Raw genomic sequence first — 21238 nt, forward strand, 5'->3', positions numbered from 1 at the left:
TATAAAGAAACAGGCCTCTCTAGCTTTGCTGAATAAACTAAAGGCATGAAAATGTAATTTTTCATTGGAAAAAAGAATATTTGAAAATTTAAAAAAGCTATAACTTATACTAATATTTGAAGCCTCTTTCATTAAATAATGAGCCATTTTAATTAAGAATTCCTGAATTTTTTTTAAGAAAATATCTTTGAAATTTAAATTTGATTTTTCTTTTATTTAGAGAAATCATCAATATAACTCTTAGTATTTGTTAAGTATTTTTCTTCAAAGGAGAATTTTAAGTAGTTCTTACTCTCTGTTTATATATACATAATATATAAAATAAAATTGATTGATTTAATTTAGTTTCCATCATTTTAGCCCTATTACCACCCTTGGTTCAGGATGCCAATGAACAATAGAATGTGCTCACACGTGCAGTCTACATTTATATTTTATAGATTTTTATTATGCATATATATTTGTATTTATTGAGATTTACAAATACATGGTCCCTCAAATAGAGAATCTATAAAATTTTTAACATTGAAGATGGCTTGTAACTATTTCCTGCAATGTTTTCTTCTAATAGATGAAATGTCATGTACATTTTACCCCTCAGATTTTAGCAGTCATTAATAGTAAAATTATGTTTCTTTTTTTCAGGCATGTTTACATACCACAAGGATTCACACTGCCATTGGTTTAGCAGCTTTAAATGTGATAACTATTCTGAATTCCGATTGGTTGGAATTGTATCCTTTAAACTTTCCACTAGGAGGTGCTGATAGACTAGGGATAAGAATTTTTATCTATATTTTAGAATAATGTATTTGACAATGTCAAATTTCCTAGTAGATTTTCATTAATCTTTATAATATCACAACTATATAATGTTAGTAGATTGAATTCTTATTCAGAGGAATGCCTGAGATTTAGGGTTTTTTTCTTCTTAAAAAACCTTATCTCAAATAAAAAGATTATTTCCTATTTCACATGTAACCTATATTATCAGAAGTCTGAAACATTTTTAAAAATCAAGGTATCTTTTCTAATCATGTTGAAATTTTGTTGTTGTTGTTAAATTCTTTCACCTTATGCTTATTTTCACTCCTTTTACTAAATTATGAAGTCTTGGGTTGTCCAAACATTAACATGCTTGGCTGATAACCAAAAAGTTGGAGGTTCAAGTCTATCTAGAGGCACCTTAGAAGAAAGGCCTGGCAATCTGCTTCCAAGAAATCAGCCGTTGAAAACCCTGTGGAGCCCAGTGCTGCCCTGACACACACGGGGTCACATGAGTCAGAACCTAGCCCACAGTACCTGGCGACTAAGTTGAAATTGTAGGAATAAAATCTAACCCTTTAACATGCCCCCAAATCAAGAGATGTGAGAGAAGCATCCATAAAAATTTAGTGGAATGGGAATATTTAAAGCATATAGCATTATTTTATTATGTTTCTTAAATTAGATAAATTCATATGCCATCATCTGATCTCCATCAGGTGTATTGTAGAGGAAGTTCCTACATCGAGTCAGAAGGAAAGAGTAAAGGAGGGAAGAGCGAGTAAATGAGCAGGCACTGGGAATACATAAGTTAAAAGAGGCGCAAGAAATAACACCTTCAGAAAGCTTACCATCTAAACGAACAGATGAGCACCAATACAAAGTAGTTTGTTCTCAGAGTCAAATGACCGTGTGGGCATTAAGTGCTAAGGAGTTCTGAGAAGGAAAGCTTTCCTTGTATTCCTGCGAGAGGTGGTAGCAATTAATACATGGTGTGATTAACACAGAGAGAGTAGGACGTTATAGGCTGAGAGAATGGCTAGGGAAAAGAGGCTGAATTATGCTGGACCCGTTAACAGAGCAATGAGTAGGTCCACTTGATTGAAGCAGAGTGCACACTGGGAGTTAAGAAAGGTACCGTCAGTAAAAGATGGAAGCCATCTTATGGAGGGCTTTGTATATTTATCTTTGTTATATTTATTGAAATAGATCCTGATGAATGTATATGGAAATAGAGTGAGTGAATAGAATAAAAAGTATTAGGGACAAAATGACACATTGAGATGGTAAAGTTAATTAAACATTTTGTATATATTGTCATGTCTAAGTGTCCAAAGTGCTAAGTTCTAAATATAGAAGAATGTTTAACAATTCTTAATAAGACTCCAGTTTTTATCCTGTTGTCTGCAGTATCATTTGTTAAATGTTTCAGCTTCTTTTAAGGGTCATTGATGTTTCTCACTCTATGAATTGTTTGAATTTCTCCATATACATCTTCATCATGTTTTACATTCTTATCACAACTTAGATTCAGGTGATATATTAACTATTATTTGTAATAATGTGTTAGATCTTACTTAGCTAAAACATTTTTTAAGTGGTTGTAAGGAGCTCTGGTGGTGTAGTGCCTAAGGCACTTGACTGCTAACCAGAAGGCTGGTGGTTCAAACCCACCAGCCACTCCTCGGAAGGAAGGTTGAGCAGTCTACTTCCGTAGTGATACTGCCTTGGAAACCCAAGGAGGGGTCACTATGAGTTGAATCCGACTTCACTGCAGTGCACTGCGTTTGTTGCATTTATACTTAATAAAACTCATGAATGTGCTATTTTCTTTTGCCATAGACATTAGTTTCTATTCAGTCATTACCCAGAGTAAATAAAGCATTATTGGATGTTGCATATTTCAAGCTAAACCACTAAATCTAAAATTAATTTATTATAACCATTAAACCAAAGAAAACCAAACTCACTGTCATCAAGTTGATTCCAACTCATAACAACCCTCATTGGATTTCCAAGGCAGTTGCTTCTTTAGGTTGCCCTGTCTGCCTTCTTCAGAGTAGTTGGTCGGTTTGAACCACCAGCCTCTGATTAGCAGTCAAATGCCATAGGCACTACATCACCAGAGCTCCTTATAACTATTACTACCGCATAATTGGGAGCTCTGGTAATGTAGTGCCTAAGGCACTTGACTGCTAATCAGAAGGCTGGCAGTTCAAACCCACCAGCCACTCCTTGGAAAGAAGGTTGAGCAATCTATTTCCATAGGGATAGCGCCTCGGGAACCCAAGGAGGGGTCATTGTGAATCGGGACTGACTCGACGGCACATAACAACACCACCATTTTGTTTATCTCACAAAAATGTAAACTAGAGAAAGCAAGATTGATTTTCTATAAAGCATGATACTTTGCAGGAAAGACGTGAGATTATAGTGGATTGTGATCATGTAAGTGGCGGAAAATCTTCCAAGTGAGAACTGAAAATTAAGAAATCGCAGGCGTGGCCATTGAGAAAGTGTAGTTGGTTCTGTACATATTTCCAGTTTTTAAATTTCACAGCCAAAAATTTGTTGTTCAGTAGTTATGACAGTATTGTGTGTCTCATACAATTGTTTTTAAATATGATAAGACCTTGGAGTTTACTGTAAGTATAAACTGTACAGTAAAGCCTATAATAATACTTGTAAAATGTTTAGAAGATAATATAAGAACCATAATATGACAGTTTCTTAAAAGTAGAATTACCTATACCAGAAGGGGCATTGGCCCTGAGTATAGTACAGTGTAGGATTTTCAAACTCTGCTCTGTTTACAACGCATGATGCCTCAGTGGCTCCAGCAGGAGAATTTCCCCAACCCCACCCCTGCTTCAACTAGAGCAGGTTGATTTAGTGTCAAAGGAAGCATTATACTTGTGCATATGAAAGTTCCCTGTAGCAAATTGTATGAGCCTATTTCCTCATCTATTACTCACCACTACCACCACCAACACCCCCCCCAAAAAAAAAAACTACCTTCAGGGTTATAATAAAACTTAAACTAAAAGATGCTTGGAACAAAGTACCATAGTTTGTTGTTGTTAGGTGCCATCAAGTCATCTCCAACTCATAGTGACCTTATATACAACAGAACGAAACACTGCCCAGTCCTGTGCCAGACTCATAATCCCTGCTATACCTGAGCCCATCATTGTAGCCACTGTGTCAATCCATCTTGTTGAGGGCCTTCCCCTTTTTTGGTGAACTTCCACTTCACTAAGCATGACATCCTTCTCCAGGGAATAGTCCCTCTGGCAACATGACCAAATTCTGGCCATTTTTGCTTCCAAGGAGCAATCTGGCTGTACTTCTTCCAAGACAAATTTGTTCATTTTTTTAGCAGTCCGTGGTACTTTAAGTATTCTTCACCAACAGCACAACTCAAAAGCATCAACTCTTCTCTAGTCTTCCTTATTCATTGTCCAGCTCTCACATACATATGCAAAAAAAAAAAACTCACTGCCTTCTAGTCGATTCGACTCAAAGCAACACCTCCTTGGGTTTCCGAGGCAGTATCTCCATGGAAGTAGATTGCCCAATCTTCCTTCCAAGGGGTGGCTGGTGGATTTGAACCACCAGCCTTCTGGCAGGCAGTCAAATGCCTTAGGCACTATGCCACCAGCGATTGAAAATACCATGGCTGTGTAGTAAGAGCTGACAAGGGACAAGGTTGTAGTCACTTCTTGGTCACAGCCAGCTACCCAGAGGGACCAAGTAGTTGAACCAGTGGGCTCAGGACCATAGTCACAGGGGACATTGAGCTCAATTGGCATAATGTAGTACACAAAACATTGTTCCACCTTCTACTTTGCCGAATAGTGACTAGGATCTTGAAAGCTTACAAGCAGCCATCTAGATGCAACGATGGGTCTCTCCTCATCCAGAGCAAAGAAGAAAGAAGAAAACCAAAGATTCATGGAAATAATTAGCCCTGGTAACTGATATACCATGCGATCCACAACCTATACAACTGTGAGACCAGAAGAATTAGATGGTGCCTGGCTACAACTGTCAACCACTTGGAGGGGGATCCATGTAGGAGGATCTGGGTAGAGAGGGAGAACAATGTGGAACAAAACTCAGAATCATTTGGGGAAAAAAAAAAAAGTGTGTGGGGGGACCAGGTTTGCTGGTCTGATAGAGCCTGGTAGAACCCCTGAGACTATGGCCCTTAGCTGCCCTTCAGGTCTGGAATTGAACCCACACCTGTGGCTTCCAGCCAAACAAAAGACGGGCGTATGAGTTGAACATTAACCTGAGGTAGATACACTCCTTGGACAGAACAATCACGGGAGAAAGAAGGGCTGCTTATGCACAGGGAGACAGCTTAAGGGGCAGGAGTGCATGGAGGGATGGACACTGGGAAGAGGTAACTATGGGGAGGAAGTGGGAGGAAAGCTGTTGCATTGGAGTAAATTGTAGTCGATGTCATGAGACAAAGTGTATGTGAACTGCTGTATGGAAAGTGAATTTGCTCTGTAAATTTTCACCCAAATCACAATTTTTAAAAAAAGAAAGAAAACAGGAGCTTTTTTTTTTTTTTCCAGATGAAGTCAAAAGAAAACAAAACCAAAAAAAGTATCATGGCTTGGGTTAGGCGTACCTTAGTCTTCAAGGAGACATCTTTTCTCTTCAGCACTTGAAAGAGGTCTTTTGCAGCAGATTTGCCCAATGCAGTACGTCTTTTCATATCTTGACTGCTGCTTCCATTGGTGTTGATTGTAGAACCAAGTAATATGAAGTCTTTGACAACTTCAGTCTTTTCTCCATTTATCGTGATGCTGCTTATTGGTCCGGTTATGAGGATTTTCTTTTTCTTTATATTGAGGTATAATCCATAGTGCAGACTATATTCAGTCTTCATCAGTAAGTGTTTTAAGTCATCCTCACTTTCAGCAAACAAAGGTGTGTCATCTACATATTGCAGATTTTTAATGAGTCTTCCTCCGATCCTGATGTTCTTCTTCATATAGTCCAACTTCTTGGATTATTTGCTCGGCATACAGAGTGAATAATTATAGTGACAGGATACAACCCTGATGCACTCCCTTCCTGATTTTAAACCATGCAGGATCCCTTTGTTCTGTTTGAATGACAGCCTCCTGGTCTATGTACAGGTTCCTCATGAGCACAGTTAAGAGTCTGGAATTTCCATTCTTCTCATAACATAATTTGTTATGATCCACACAATTGAATGCTTTTGCATAGTCTTTAAAACACAAGTAAACATCTTTCTGGTATTCCTTGCTTTCAGCCAAGATCCATCTGCCATCAGCAATGATATCCCTTGTTCCACATCCTCTTCTGAATCCACCTTGCATTTCTAGAAGTTCTCTGTCAATAGACTGCTGCAATCATTTTTTAAATATCTTCAGTAAGATTTTATTTGTGTGCGATATTAATGATATTTGATAATTTCCACATTCTGTGGGATCACCTTTCTTTGGGATAGGTACAAATATGGATCTCTTCCAGTCGGCCAGGTAGCTGTCTTCTGTATCTCTTGGCATAACCAAGAGAGTGCCTCCAGTGCGGCATCCATTTGTTGAAACATCTCGATGAGTATTCCATCCATTCCTGGAGCCTTGGTTTTTACCACTTCCTTTAGTGCAGCTTCTACTTCTTCCTTCATTACCATTGGTTCTTGATCATATGCCACTTCCTGAAATGGATGAACATTGACCAATTCTTTTTGGTACAGTGACTCTGCGTATTCCTTCTATCTTCTTTTGATGTTTCCTGCATCATTCAATATATTGCCCATAGAATCTTTCAGTATTGCAACTCGAGGCTTAAAATTTTTCTTCAGTTCTTTAAGCTTGAGAAATGCCGAGCATGTTCTTCCCTTTTGGTTTTCTAACTCCACGTCTTTGCACATTTCATTATAATTATTGGCTTTGTCTTCTCAAGCTGCTCTTTGAAATCTTCTGTTCAGCTCTTTTATCTTGTCATTTCTTCCATTTGCTTTAGCTACTTTCCACTCAAGGGCAAGTTTCACAGTCTCTTCTGACATCCATTGTGGTGTCTTCTTCCTTTTCTGTCTTTTTAATGACCTTTTGCTTTCTTCGTGGATGATGTTCTTGATGTCATCCCACAAGTCCTCTGTTTTTCAGTCATTGGTGTTCAGTGCATCAAATCTATTCTTTAGATGTTTCTTAATTCAGGAAGGATATAATCAAGGTCATATTTCGGCTCTCGGAGACTTCTTTTAATTGTCTTCAACTTCACCTTGAACTTGCATGTGAGCAGTTCATGGTCTGTTCCACAGTCAGCTCCTGGCCTTGTCTTGGCTGAAGATTATTGAGCCTCTCCATTGCCTCTTGCCACAGATGTAGTCAATCTAATTCCTGTGTACTCCATCTGGCGAAGTCCATGTGTATAGCCGCTGATTGTGTTATTGAAAAGAGGTATTTGCAATGAATAAGTCATTGGTCTTGCAAAATTCTATCATGCGACCTCCAGAGTTATTTCTGTCACCAAGGCCATATTTTCCGACTACCAGTGATTCTTTTGTTTCCAACTTTTGCATTCCAATCACTAGTGTTAATTAACATATCTTGATTGCATGTGTGGTCAATTTCACACTGCAGAAGATGGTAAAAATCTTCGGTTTCCTCATCTTTGGCTTTGGTAGTTGGTACATAAATTTGAATAACAGTAGTAGTAACTGGTCTTCCTTGTAGGTGTATCGATATTATCCTATCACTGCCAACATTGTACTTCAGGATAGATCTTGATACATTCTTTGTGATGAATGCCATGCCATTTCTCTTCAGTTTGTCATTTCCAGCATAGTAGATCATATGATCGTCTGATTCAAAATGGCTAAAACCAGTCCATTTCAGTTCACTAATGCCTAGAATATCAATCTTTATGTGTTCCACTTCGTTTTCGACAACTTCCAATTTTCCTAGATTCATACTTCGTCCATTCCATGTTCTGATTATTAATGGATGTTTGCAGCTATTCCTTCTCATTTTGAGTTGTGCCATATCAGCAAATGGAGGTCCCGAAAGCTCTAATCTATCCACATAATTAAGGTCGGCTCTACTCTGAGGAGGCAGCTCTTCCCCACTCATACTCTGAGTGCCCTTCGACCTGAAGGGCTCATCCTCCAGCACTATATCAGACGTGTTTTACTGCTATTCATAACGTTTTCACTGGCCAGTTCTTTGAGAAGTGGATGGCCCCTTCCTTCGTCCAAGTCTGCCTTAGTCTGGAGGCTCTGCCAAAACCTGTCCACTGTGGGTAACCCTGCTGGCATTTAAAACACGAGTAGCATAGCCTCCAGCCTCACAACAACAGGCAAGCCACCACAGTGTGACAAACTAACAGACAAGTTTGTCTCCCTTAGCTGTTCCAAACCGCTCCACTCACTTGGTAGGGAATCATAAATGGTAACTACAGCATTATCATGGTTATTATTATGGCTATTATCATAATTATATAAGGATATTGGAACCTGTTTTTAGTATCTGTATCCTTTAATACAGGAGCTCTGGTAGCATAGTGCCTAAGGCACCTAACTGCTAACCAGAAGGCTGGCGGTTCAAACCCACCAGGCTCCTTGGAAGAAAGGTTGGGCAATCTACTTCGATAGTGAGAGTGCCTCGGAAACCCAAGGAGGGGTCGCTATGAGTCGGCACATAACAACAACAACACCCTTTAATACACTGCTCAGCCTCTGTAGATATGGTCACTTATAAAACAGCATATCTACTCCATCAATGACTGTTAGCCATCATTCTCCCTTAGCAATTGAAGTATTGGCTGTCTTCCAGGCTTTTAATAATTTTTTTCAGTAATTTATTCACACCATATGTTTAGATTTAATTTTGACCCTATAAAGTCGATGACTTAATAACTATATATAATAACTTTTATTTAACAGTTAAAATATTGTGGAATTTGATCTAAAACTCCTCTTTCTGTACATGGATAAATTACATTCTACCATATAACTGATAAAGTACAGTTGGGCACGTTTATGAATAAACATCAATAGCTTTTAAAATTCAGCATTTTGTGAGAACTCCAGGTAGTAACAAAGCATTTCAAATATTATTATAGGAAATTAACTGCCCAATTAGCTTATCAGTAGTGTTGCATACGTGTTGTTATCTGCTGTCAAGTTGATTCCAACTCATAACAATTCTGTAGGGCAGGGTAGAACTGCCCCATTGAGTTTCCGAGGCTGTAATCTTTGCAGAAGCAGATGGCCATGTCTTTTCTCCCGTGAAGCAGCAGATGGATTTGAACCTCCAACCTTTCAGTTAGCAGATGAGTACTTAACCTTTGCCCCACCAGAAGTCTTTATAGTGTACGTATATATATGCATCAGACTGTAGCCATTAAAAACCCTTTTACTCTGATACACATAGGGTAACCATGAGTCGGATCAACTTGACAGTAACAAGTTTGGTTTAGTTTATGAAAAGAAAAGAGATGAATAAAAATACAATCATGTATATATAAAGCCACTCCTGCCTCACTTATCAACATCATGATTACATTCCAAAGACCAGGTTGTTATGTGAAATGGAAGGGTTTGTTTTGTTTTGTTTTGTTTTGTTTTTTTCTGTTTTCAGACCATCCATTTGTCTGCTTGTGTTTATTTAGAAAATATGATCAGAGAAATAATAACAGCCAAAATTTAGTGCTTTGTTCATCACTGTGACAAGTCCAATTATGGATTATTCTTCTTCATAGAAGGGGGCTTGGAGGAGACAAAGCTGGATAAAGCTGAGCTGTGTGACTAGAGGGCCCATGGCTTAACCACTTCACCTTCCTCCTGTGCTAGGCCAGAGCTGTGTTGCAGAGCCAGCTCCAGACCTCCAGTCTCACCCTTACCAGCCCTATTCTCAACATCCCAGAGCCTGCTCTCCCCTCTAGGCCTGATGAGTCCTGACGGCTCAGGGCTTCTAGCAAGGGTGCTGGAAGCCTGACCTCAAACCCAGCCCCACCAAGGTGGAGGCTTCAGGCCCACTTCAGCTCACTTTGGCATATCATTAAACTTACATCCCTTCCAAGCACACTCCCTGATGCCTCTTTCCCCCCTTCCCACTGCAGAGCAATTTCGAACCACAGGGCCTCAAACCATGTAACAGCTGAGATCCCAGAACAGGCATCTGCAGCCTGGAGGCCGTGACCTTGGAGGAAGCTGCCCCATGCAGCAAGGTGTCCCCACCTTCAGGAGGGAGCATTTGGCACAGAGCAGTGTGGCCCAACCTCCCTGAGCCAATCTGGGGACTCTCTGCAAGGGACGAGATGCTCTCTAGCCATTGCCAGCATGCCTGCCACCTTCTTAATGCACAAGAGTAGTGGGAGAGCAGCTATTTTTCTATTTCCTAGATGTGAAATTTTGGGTGATGAGATAGTAAATGAGGAGTAGGGGTAGAACTGTATTTCATAGGGTTTTCGATGGCTGTTACAGAAGTAGATTATCGGGCCTTTCTTCGGCAGTGCTGTTGGATGGCTTTGAACCACCAGCCTCTTGGTTAGTAAACTACCAGCCTCTTGGTTAGTAAACTACCAGCCTCTTGGTTAGTAGCTAAGAGCAAACTCTGGCACCCCAGGACCTACTCATCTTCACATAACCCACTACCTTCAAGTCAATTTGGATTCATAGCTATGAGTCGTCTTCACACAGTGGGTATTTAATTTTAAAATAGCTAAAATGACTGCCATGAAAATCAGTAGTGATTTCTGCAGTAAATTCTGAATAAACTGTTGGTACTGCTTATAAATCATCAGTATCTTTGTTTAGAAAATGTTTTTCATTTACACTAGCTAGTTTAAAGAAGGGTCTGAAGTTACTCTCTGTTGTGATTTTAGTAAACTTTTCTAGGGGAGTCATTAAATAATACCAATTGAACGCTTTTTATATGACTTTTGGTAATTAAAGAATTATGTAGTGAAAAATAAAGAGAAAATAAGATGAAAAAGAAGAAAGGAAGTATGTGGGACTAATTAGAAAGTCAGTGTTAAATCTGAAAGAAGTATGCAAGAAATAGACTGATGCATAATTCAAAACTAATTTGTTGTCATGGAATTTATGTTAATGCTTAACATTTAGTATGCATAGCTTATGGGACTAGCTGTTTATAACAGCATCACCTTGGATATTCGTTTCCCTCCCTGCTGCTACAAGAAATTATTGAGCCCTCCTGTTGTTCCTAGTGATCAAAATACACCAGTCGGCATCTGCAGTGTTACCATTGATGACTTATGTCAGATTATGCCTGTAAGTATAAAGGTATTAGCATCTTGTCCCTCAGTGCTAAATCGTCTCCCACCTACACAGTCTCTCTCCTCCTAATGCTATTCTTATTTTTAAATATGGTTTCCCTCCACCATTGCACATACCTCCTTTTTCTTCCAGCATTTTCCTTTCTCATGGGCCGACTTGACTCTATGGCAACTAAAAACAAACTCTTACAGCATGGTGTATAACACAGGCTTTAAAGTCAGAGTCAGAGACTTGAATCCAGGTTCTGCCACTTACTAGCTCTGGGAACTTGGCTAAGTTGCTGAACCTTTTTGAGCTCTAATTTCCTTATGTGAACTATGGGATAGTAGTAACTTACTTTTACATTGGAGGCACTATAAGAGATAATAACCTAGTATGTGAATCACTGTGCTAAATGCTTACTTACATGGTGATGGTTGTTGTATTGTAATTTTTGCTGATAGTAGTAATACTAGACTAACAGATGAAATTCACCTGCGTGAGTATCTGGAGATGCTGCTACAAAATGGTAAAGAAACAGGGTTTGGACAGAAGAGTCAAGGGAACAAACGGACTTCATACCACAGGGATTACTGATAGAGTGAAATTGTATGTATCCAATGCATAGCCAACTATGATGTCCACAATTATTAACTCTAATGTTTATTTAGGAGCTCTGGTAGCATAGTGCCTAAGGCACTTGACTGCTCACCAGAAGGCTGGCGGTTCAAACCCACCAGCCACTCCTCGGAAGGAAGGTTGGGCAATCCTACTTCCGTAGTGATACTGCCTCAGAAACCCAAGGAGGGGTCACTATGAGTCGGAGCTGACTCAACGGCAAACAACAACAACAACAACGTTTATTTACTGTCCATAAAGATTTCAGGTAGATTACAAAGATTACAAGAAGTAGATTTTAAAAATTGAGGAAGTTGGATTAAGGGGAATATAAGGGCTAGAACTCAGAAGGAAGGTTGGGCAATCTACTTCCCGTAGAGATACTGCCTTGGAAACCCAAGGAGGGGTCGCTATGAGTCGGAATCAACTTGACAGCTGGGAGTGAGCCAGTGAGTGATAACCTTAGATGGCTCACTGGAATGTTTAGGGCCTGTATTTTCTTATTATAAAATGAGGGAACTACACTAACGATCTCTGAATTCCTCATTTTAGATTTCTCGTGGTTTGTTTTTTTTTTTTTTTTTGGGGCCCACATACTCAGGTTTGACTAAATTTTACTAAATTGGCTAATTTTAGGACTGAAGATGTTCTAATTTTACTCATTTAGATTCTGCTTTCTTTTAGTTAATAATAATATTTTATGATAGACCATCTCAATATATCATTTATATTATGGAGTTAAAGATGAAAATAAGTCTGTATTGGCTCTTTAATAGCTAGACAAAATAACAAAAAGATCTTCTTGACATGGAGTTAATGTGAAAAATGCATAGTTGAGAATAGAGGAGAGGTAAGTGTAACTTTGATACCAACACGATATCTCATTTCCTTCTGCATAAATCACTCCTAAATATGCTCTGTCAAATAAGACCAGAGTATTCAGTGTAAGAATAGTCTGTAAATAGGTTTAACTGTGTGAATAATTAATAATATTTTAGACATAGCATATTACGACTAAGAGCCTAAGATTCCCAATATAGGTAAACATAACAAAACATTTTTAGTGTAACTGGGTTTGAAAATACAAAGAACTGACAAAAAGACCTACAGTTCTACCGAATCCCTTTCTGAATTAAGCTGGTCTGAATGTATAACTTTATGACCTGTTGCTTTGTGTTTTATAATTAAAACTTGACCTTTAAAAGAAGATGGTAAGTCCTTTCCTTGGATTTACTTACTAGCCCCTGGAATTCTTGATAAAAATTTCAAGTATCCCAATTCTAAGTTTTAGAATCTATAATTGTTATTAGTAATTATAATAAATTATGACAAGTCATATGTCATATTTAATCTATACAATTTACATTTATATAAAAATTTCAATGGAATGAAAAAATTCAAGTAATATGAGATCATTCTAATCATGCTGTTCTTCTTTTTTCTAATTAAAACTTGTTTTTATAAAAATCAATTCTTTTAAAAAAATATAGGGCTAATTCTCTATTTTTAAATCCTTGTTCATGGGTAACATGAGTTACAATGTAAGACATTTCTTCCAGTTTTCTCACGGCGAAGTGGGCACTGTAACAGAAATGTAGAAACCACATAACATATATGAACTGAGTATTTTTATGTTTAAAAGGATCCTAGAACATTAGCAGATTATTTTAAATATATAAACTAAAAGAATACTACAAATTTATAAATAGTAATGTAACAAATAGTAGCAAATTATGATGGCAACAATATTCGATATTTGTTTAGCTTGTTGCTTGAAAACATATCACTTTTGTATCCTGTAGTTTGAACTGGATGTTTTCCTCTTACATGACCTATAATGAATTTCTCCAAGTCTCTCAGATAGTAGAGATCATTGACAAGCATGTTGTTGTTGTTATGTGCCATCGAGTCGGACCCGACTCAGCGACCCCTCCTTGGGTTTCTGAGGCAGCATCACTATGGAAGTAGATTACCCAACCTTCCTTCCGAGGAGTGGCCGGTGGGTTTGATCCGCCAGCCTTTTGGTTGGCAGTCAAGTGCCTTAGGCACTACGCTACCAGAGCTCCTTAACTGTAGTAGATCCACTTAACTATTTCATGTACCAAAACCAAACCAAACTCGCTGCCACTGAATTGATTCTGACTCATAGCAGCCCCTTGGGGTTTCCAAGGCAGTAAATCTTTATGGGAGTAGATTACCCCATCTTCCTTCCACAGAGTGGCTGGTGGGTTTGAACTGTCAACCTTCTGGTTAGTCGTCAAGATGCCTTAGTCACTACACCACCAAAACCAAAAAACCAAACTCACTGCCATCGAGTCAGTTCTGACTTGTAGCAACCCCCTTTTGGGTTTCTGAGGCAATAAATCTTTACAGAATTAGATTGCCCAGTCTTCCTTCCGCAGAGTAGCTGGTATGGGTTTGAACCGCCAGCCTTCTCATTAGCAGTCAAATGCATTAGGCACTACGCCACCAGAGCTGCTTATCTTATGTAATACTATTTTATTTTGAAACACATATAACAGATTTATTTTTACAGGAATTGGCCCATGGATTAAGCGAACTCTTATCATATGAAGGCAATGTTGAAGAAGATTTCTATTCAACATTCCAGGTAACGTTAAGGGCAAACAACTTTCTCTTAACCATATATTTCACATAGTTGTTTCCATTTGTTATCAAACACTTACCATTAGAAAGGATGAATAAAAGTTAATCAGCACATTAAATCTCCTGTCTGAAGGATCTTAGCCTGATAAAGTAGAAACAGTGAAACAGATAAACTGTAGGTGAGCAGTCAACCAAGGTGCTTGAAGAAATTTACCAAGGGCATAAGGGCACTCCGCTGGTCATCTGTCATATTCCCTTGCCTCATTACCTTGTCAGAGCTTTTCAGCTGTTAAAAGTAAGCCTGTGCTGTACCCTCAACACAAGAAGTTAGGAGCAGAAATGAATGGGTTAAACCAACACACTCATTTCCACTTCCTCTAGTAGTGTAGTGCCTAAGGCACTTGACTGCTAACCAGAAGACTAGCGGTTCAAACCCACCAGCCGCTACTTGGAAGGAAGATGGGGCAATCTACTTCCGTAGTGATACTGCTTAGCATACCCAAGGAGGGGTCGCTATGAGTCGGGGCCGACTCGACGGCACATAACAACAACAACAACAGCAATAGTTGGGAGATGGAATTACAGTGTTCCACCTAACTCCAAAGACAAGAGTATTACCTCAATGGCCGCATGAGTTTTGTGAGCATCAGTAAAATACTTAACAGTATTTAACAGATGGGGTTAAGTTAAAGCCCTACTTTTTCACCCCATAATGCTTTTTTGACACCTCATTCTTAACACATATTATCGTAAGATCTTAGCCTTTCTATAGTTTGTGTATTGGGGGAAGGAGGGGGAACTGACCAGCATAAATTTAAGATTTTACAAACCTGTTCATTGAAGCCTGCTATTACATCAGCCATATCAATAAATAGGCTATGATGGCATTTCCCGTCAGGTTTTTCAAGAAGAATTTGGAATAATTAAGTCATACAATTTAAAGCCAGGAGGTGACAGAATTCCAGTTACCAATCAAAATAGGAAAGGTAAGCCTAACACTTTTTTACTTAAAATGCTTTAGTGTACACCTGTTGCTTTTACTGTTTTAACAGATATAAAATTGCTTTCCAGAATATGTACAGCTTTACGTTGACTTCCTTCTCAACAAATCCACCTATAAGCAATTTGCTGCGTTTTATTATGGATTCCATAGTGTGTGTGCTTCGAATGCCCTAATGGTGAGTTTAAAACATTAAATTATGCTTTCAATGAGATTTTATAATGCTATAATATTTGACAAATAATTCTTTAAATAGTTTAGTAGACATACTTTTTAATAAGAAAATGTGTTCTACTTTGTGAAATAGGGCTAGAAATTAATTTTTCCTGTTCTTCCCTTCTGCTATAGAACTCTGTTTTCTTGCTTTCTATCTTTTAGAGTTTTAACAAATTTTCCACAAGCAGAGTGGGTGAAGAGATATCATGGGCTCAGGATCTTAATACTGAGGGAGAAACACAGAAACAGAGTTAAATCAGTGAGAAGCCACAACTTCTTACTCATGTAGGCAACACACATACACCTGCTTCTTGCTGCTTCTAGGGTCCCTCACCAACTCTGAGTTACCTTCTAGCCATAAAGTAATTTGTTTCCAGAGTCATGGCCAACTGAGGTTGGTTTGACTACATTCCCGTGTAGGTTTGGGTCAGCTGATGTTTAGAACACCATGTGGAAAATATAAGATATAAGCATAGTTTTCTAAAGAGCCAGTGCTCTTCATCCCAGCTACTCAGGCCATGCCCCTCCATCATGCCCACTTGTGCCTCCCTTCAGAGTTTGGAGTATGGTCTTTTATTGAGTTCTTTTTCGTAGAAGGGAAATGGACTATAGAGGTTACTTTAGGGCAGGAGCAAGTGTGATTACATTCTTCCCAGCTTGTTTTAGAGTAACCTTTGTCACATATTTGTTATTTGGAAGTACCTTTGAAAAACAAAAAATTTATTAAGCTTAATTTATTGAATTTTGTCTGTGACTACACCGTTAGTTGTGGAGGTGGAAGAAAGGAAGGTAAGAATGAAATGGTATAGCATGATCTCTGTTTCTGAAAGTGGGAGACTAACCCATGTAGAGGGAAGAACAAAGGAGCGGTACAAGACAGACTGTACCACGTACCCGAACTCCACCGTTGCACACCGGAGGTGCTATGGCATAGTGAAAGGAGGCAGGCAAATCTGTAGGAGGTGGTGGAGGAGCTAAAGGAGCGTCGAGCTGGGTTTGGGGAAAGAACTGTAGTTTGGATTCATGCTTAGTCATCTGCCTGATTCTCTGGCATACTGCTAATTACCATTTGCAAAAGGGAAATCTAATGGTTTGACAAGATTTATAAACTTTCAAAAGCAGAAATATCTTGCCTCAGTAGGAAAGATTTAAGTGGAGAAGAGTTTTCTTCAACAACAATGGTTTGATTTAGTATGAGAGAAGTCACAATTTTTGGTGATTTGATTCAGTGAAAATAGTTTCCATTTAATTTTTTTAAAATTGTCATCTTTATTTTTGATAAATAATTATTGGCAGCTGCTTCGTCCAGAAGAGGTTGAAATTCTGGTCTGTGGAAGTCCTGAACTGGATATGTACGCTCTGCAGAGAAGTACTCAGTATGATGGCTACGCAAAAACTGATTTAACTATAAGGTGTTCTCTTTATGCTTCCGGTGGTGGGTTGTGGAAGAGGGAGTGAAAGAGAAGGTGCTTCATTTACTTGTATAACTTAAACTCTTTTGACCAAGTGGGCTGAAATATTGTAGAGTCCCACAATACCATATTTTATCTCTAGAAAGTAAAATGAGAATATTAAATATGAAATCACTTAGTAATCCCTTGGCAGAAAGTGATACAAATAAGTTTCCACAAAAGTATAGAGATTTGACTTTTTTAAATGATCTCACTCCCAGAATTTCAAAGATGTTATACATATCAGTAGCATTTTAGTAGTACTATGTTGAAAAAAAGGAGCTGTGGTAGTGTAGTGCCTAAGGCACTTGACTGCCAACCAGAAAGCTGGCGGTTCAAACCCACCAGCCACTCCTTGGAAAGAAGATTGAGCAATCTACTTCCATAGTGATACCGCCTCAGAAACCCAAGGAGGGGTCACTATGAGTTAGGTCTGACTCGATGGCACATAACAACAACAACAACATGTTGGAAAAATTAGACTTTTAAGTTACAATACAAAATGGCTTTTGTGCTATCTACTGTCGGACTACTACTATTTTTATAACTTTTTAACAATGATATTCTATAATGGTAGTTGAAAATCTAATTCACATATGTTGTTGTTGTTATGTGCCATCAAGTCAGCCCTGACTCATAGAAACTTATTATTCATTAATTTCACATTAAGGATATTATGTATATTTAAGAAAAGTTTTTTTTTCCTTAGCACTTACTTGATGCATACTTTATTCTGATGTGCAGGATTTTGTCAAGACAGTTTACATAAATTTCTTTTGGTATTGTCCAGATACTTTTGGGATGTTGTGCTTGGATTTCCTCTTGATCTTCAAAAGAAGTTGCTACATTTTACGACAGGAAGTGATAGAGTACCTGTGGGAGGGATGGCTGATTTGAACTTCAAAATCTCAAAGAATGAAACTTCAACTAACTGGTAAATTTCTAGATTGTAATTTTATTTTAATTTATAGGTTTTTGCTAAGAGTAATAATAATACATTAATAATAAGGAATTCATTCAGTCTCAGATAATTTTTACAGAAAAATCTTGGGAGTGAAATTGACCTTGAAGTGAGACAGACTATGGCATAAAGTTCTTTGTTATTAATTTTTGAGACATACCAGCACTAAGAAGCATTCCTTTCCATCAATGTTTTACTTTGTTGGGTCAAGTAACTGCTTTGCAGGCTCTTTTGTTGTCTCTATTACAAGGTACCTACAAAATTTTTTTCCTATAATAGAACTAGAAGTCCTCTAGTATTAGTCCTCTTTTTTATTTTTAAATCTAATCCCCTTGATACGTGAAAGTAATGATGATGGTGGCTTTAAATTATTTTTTAGTCATATTGATGGTTTAATTCCCATCTACTCACTCCTTTTCCCAAACACCTTGAAATTTCTAAAGTAGGTATTTGGAGTAGACACAGTCTTTGGTTGTAATTATTTTTTATTCTCCTGCCCCATACATTAAACATTCCCCAAGGCTGGCCAGTTTTTTCTTTCATTTTAGAGCTAGAATCTGCCCTTTCTGTTTCTGCTGCCTCCGCCCTGGAATAGTTACTTTTACATCATCCCTAGTTTATTGAATTACCCTCCTTCCTGCTCTGCCTAGTCAGGTTCTTCCCCTTTGTAATAGCTTTACCCTATTACATTTATTTTCCTTGACACTGCTTGGAGCATGGTATTTCCTTGCATGGTAGCTTTATTGTTCCCCGTAAGTTTGACTTCTGGCATCTCAAGCTTGTCAGCTAAGCTCTACAGTCTTCTCCTCCAAGTTACCTTTCAGTTTTCATTTTTTTCCTGTGCTGTAGTCAATGGGCTGTTTCTCTGTTTTTTAGACACATTTTGTGCCTGCTTTTCTCTGTACATTGAAGTGTTTTATATACACGTGCTATTGCCTTACTACTTTCCTACTCATGAAAATTCTGCCCCTCCTTAAAGACTCAGTTTGAAGACAGCTTCCTCTATAAAGCCTTAAATCATTCTTTCAGTGAATCCTCAAATATCTTAAAGAAATCATATGGTACTTAATATATTTCACCTTAAATCTTTAGCTCCTGAAGAACAAAGGCCATGCCTTAGGTGTCTTTGTATTCTCCATGTAGCCTCACATACAGTACATGAATGCATATTAATGTCAACATCAAGTTTATATTTAAAGCATAAAACAAATAATTATATGCATATAAAATTGAGAAATTTCCATATAAGATTTATAAGACTCAAAATGTAAAAAATTCAAGAGAAGCATTTTGAGATTAAAGATTTGTTTGCTTAACAGAAGTTAAATTTTCAGAATATTTTATATTAACAAAAATACTATCAGTTACCACCACTCATCTGTCAGTTTGTCATAATGTGGTGGCATATGTGTTGCTGTGATATTAAAAGCTATGCCGCTGTATTTCAAATATTAGCAGGGTCACAGGTTTCCTTGGAGCTTCCACACCAAGACAGACTAGGAAGGAGGACCTGCTGATCTACTTCTGAAAAACTTGCCCTGTGAAAACCTATTCATGGCAGTGGAACGTTGATCTAGGGCCAGAAGATAAGCCCCTCAGGTTGGAAGGTACTCAAAATATGACTGGGGAAGAGCTGCCTTCTCTGAGTAGAGGTGACCTTAAGTTATGGTTAAAGTAAATCTTTCAGGAACTTCATTTGCTGATGGGGCACAACTAAAAATAAGAAGACAAAGCTGTAAACATTTGTAATTGGAATGTGGAATGTACAAAGTGTGAATCTAGAAAAATTGGAAGAAAAAATGAAATGGAACACATGAAGATTGATATTGTATGCATTCGAGTGCCTAAGGCACTGCACCACCAGAGCTCCTTATTTAGTGAGCTGAAGTGGCCTGGTATTGGCCATTTTCAATCTAACAGTCATATAGTCTCCCATTTCAGGAATAGCAAATTGAAGAGGAATAGCCTTACATTTATTGTCAAAAGGAACATTTCAAGATCTGTCCTGAAGTACAGTGCTGTCAGTGATGGGATAATATCTGTATGCCTACTAAGAAGACCAGTTAATATTACTATTATTCAAATTTATATGCCAACCACTAAAGCCAAAGATGAAGAAATTGAAGATTTTTACCAACTTTTGTAAGTCTGAAGTTGATCAAACATGCAATCAAGATGTATGGATAATTACTGGTGATTTTAATGCAAAAATTGGAAATGAAGAAGAATCAGTAGCTGCAAAATAGCTTTAGTGATGGAAACAATGCTGGAGATGACATGATAGAATTTGCAAGATCAATGCCTTATTCATTGCAAATAACTTTTTTCAACAACATAAATAACAACTGTACACTTGGATCACACTGGATGCAATACACAGGAATCAGATCTACTACATCTCTAGAAAGAGCCAATGGAGAGAAGCTTAATATCATCAGTTAAAACAAAGGCAGGGGCTGACTACAGAACAGACCATCAATTATCCATATGCAAGTTCAAGCTGAAGCAGAAGAAAATTAAAACAAGCCTACAAGAGACAAAAGATGACCTTGGGTATATCCCACCTGAATTTAGATGCCATCTCAAGAACAGATTTGACACATTGAACGCTGATGACCAGAGATTAGATGAGTTGAGGAACAATATCAAGGACATCATACATGAAGAAAGCAAAACATAATTAAAGTGACAGAAAGAACAAAAAGACCAAAATGATGTAAGACACCCTGAAACTCGCTCTTGAACATAGGGTAACTGACGCCATTGGAAGAAATGACAAAATATTAGTGCTGAACAGAAGATTTCAAAGGAAAGCTCAAGAAGACAATGTAAAGTATTATAATGGAACATGCAAAACCTGGAGTAAGAAAATCAGAAGGGAAGAACACATTCAGCTTTTATCCACAAGAAAGAACTGAAGAAAAAAATTAAGCCCCAAGTTGAAACATTGAAGGATTCTATGGGCAAAATATTGAACAGCACAGGAAATATCGGAGGAAGATAGAAGGACATGTGTCACTGTACCAAAAAGAATTAGACATAGAGGGAAGAAGTCCAAGATGTACTGAAAGCATTGGTGATAAACAAGGCTCTAGGAGTTGATAGAATGTCATTTGAGATGCAAACGGATGCAGTGCTGCAAGCGCTTACTCATCTATACCAAGAGATTTAGAAGAAATTACAAGACAACTACTTGGCCAACCAACTGAAAGGGATCCATATTATGCCTATTCCAAAGAAAGCTGATCCAACCAACAGCAGAAGAAAAGCCAGATGATTGGGACCTTCTAAAAATTAAATTTTTATGTGCTTCCAAAGACTTCTCCAAAAGAGTCAAAAGAGAATCTACAGAT

At 38.0% G+C, this 21238-nt stretch overlaps 1 protein-coding gene across 1 annotated transcript in view; it reads left to right on the forward strand.

Moving 5' to 3' along the window:
• HECTD2 (HECT domain E3 ubiquitin protein ligase 2) overlaps window positions 1-21238 on the forward strand; it is an 85352-nt gene that overhangs the window by 58631 nt on the left and 5483 nt on the right. The window contains exons 14-20 of the mRNA XM_007951253.2: window positions 646-734; window positions 10889-11047; window positions 14187-14261; window positions 15156-15243; window positions 15329-15435; window positions 16770-16885; window positions 17715-17858. Coding sequence (XP_007949444.2) covers window positions 646-734; window positions 10889-11047; window positions 14187-14261; window positions 15156-15243; window positions 15329-15435; window positions 16770-16885; window positions 17715-17858 — 778 coding nt within the window. The remainder of the gene's footprint in view (window positions 1-645; window positions 735-10888; window positions 11048-14186; window positions 14262-15155; window positions 15244-15328; window positions 15436-16769; window positions 16886-17714; window positions 17859-21238) is intronic.

This window comes from Orycteropus afer, unplaced genomic scaffold (assembly GCF_000298275.1).
Source record: "Orycteropus afer afer isolate SDZICR_OR568_19922 unplaced genomic scaffold, OryAfe1.0 scaffold00293, whole genome shotgun sequence".
Classification (NCBI taxonomy): Eukaryota; Metazoa; Chordata; class Mammalia; order Tubulidentata; family Orycteropodidae; genus Orycteropus; species Orycteropus afer.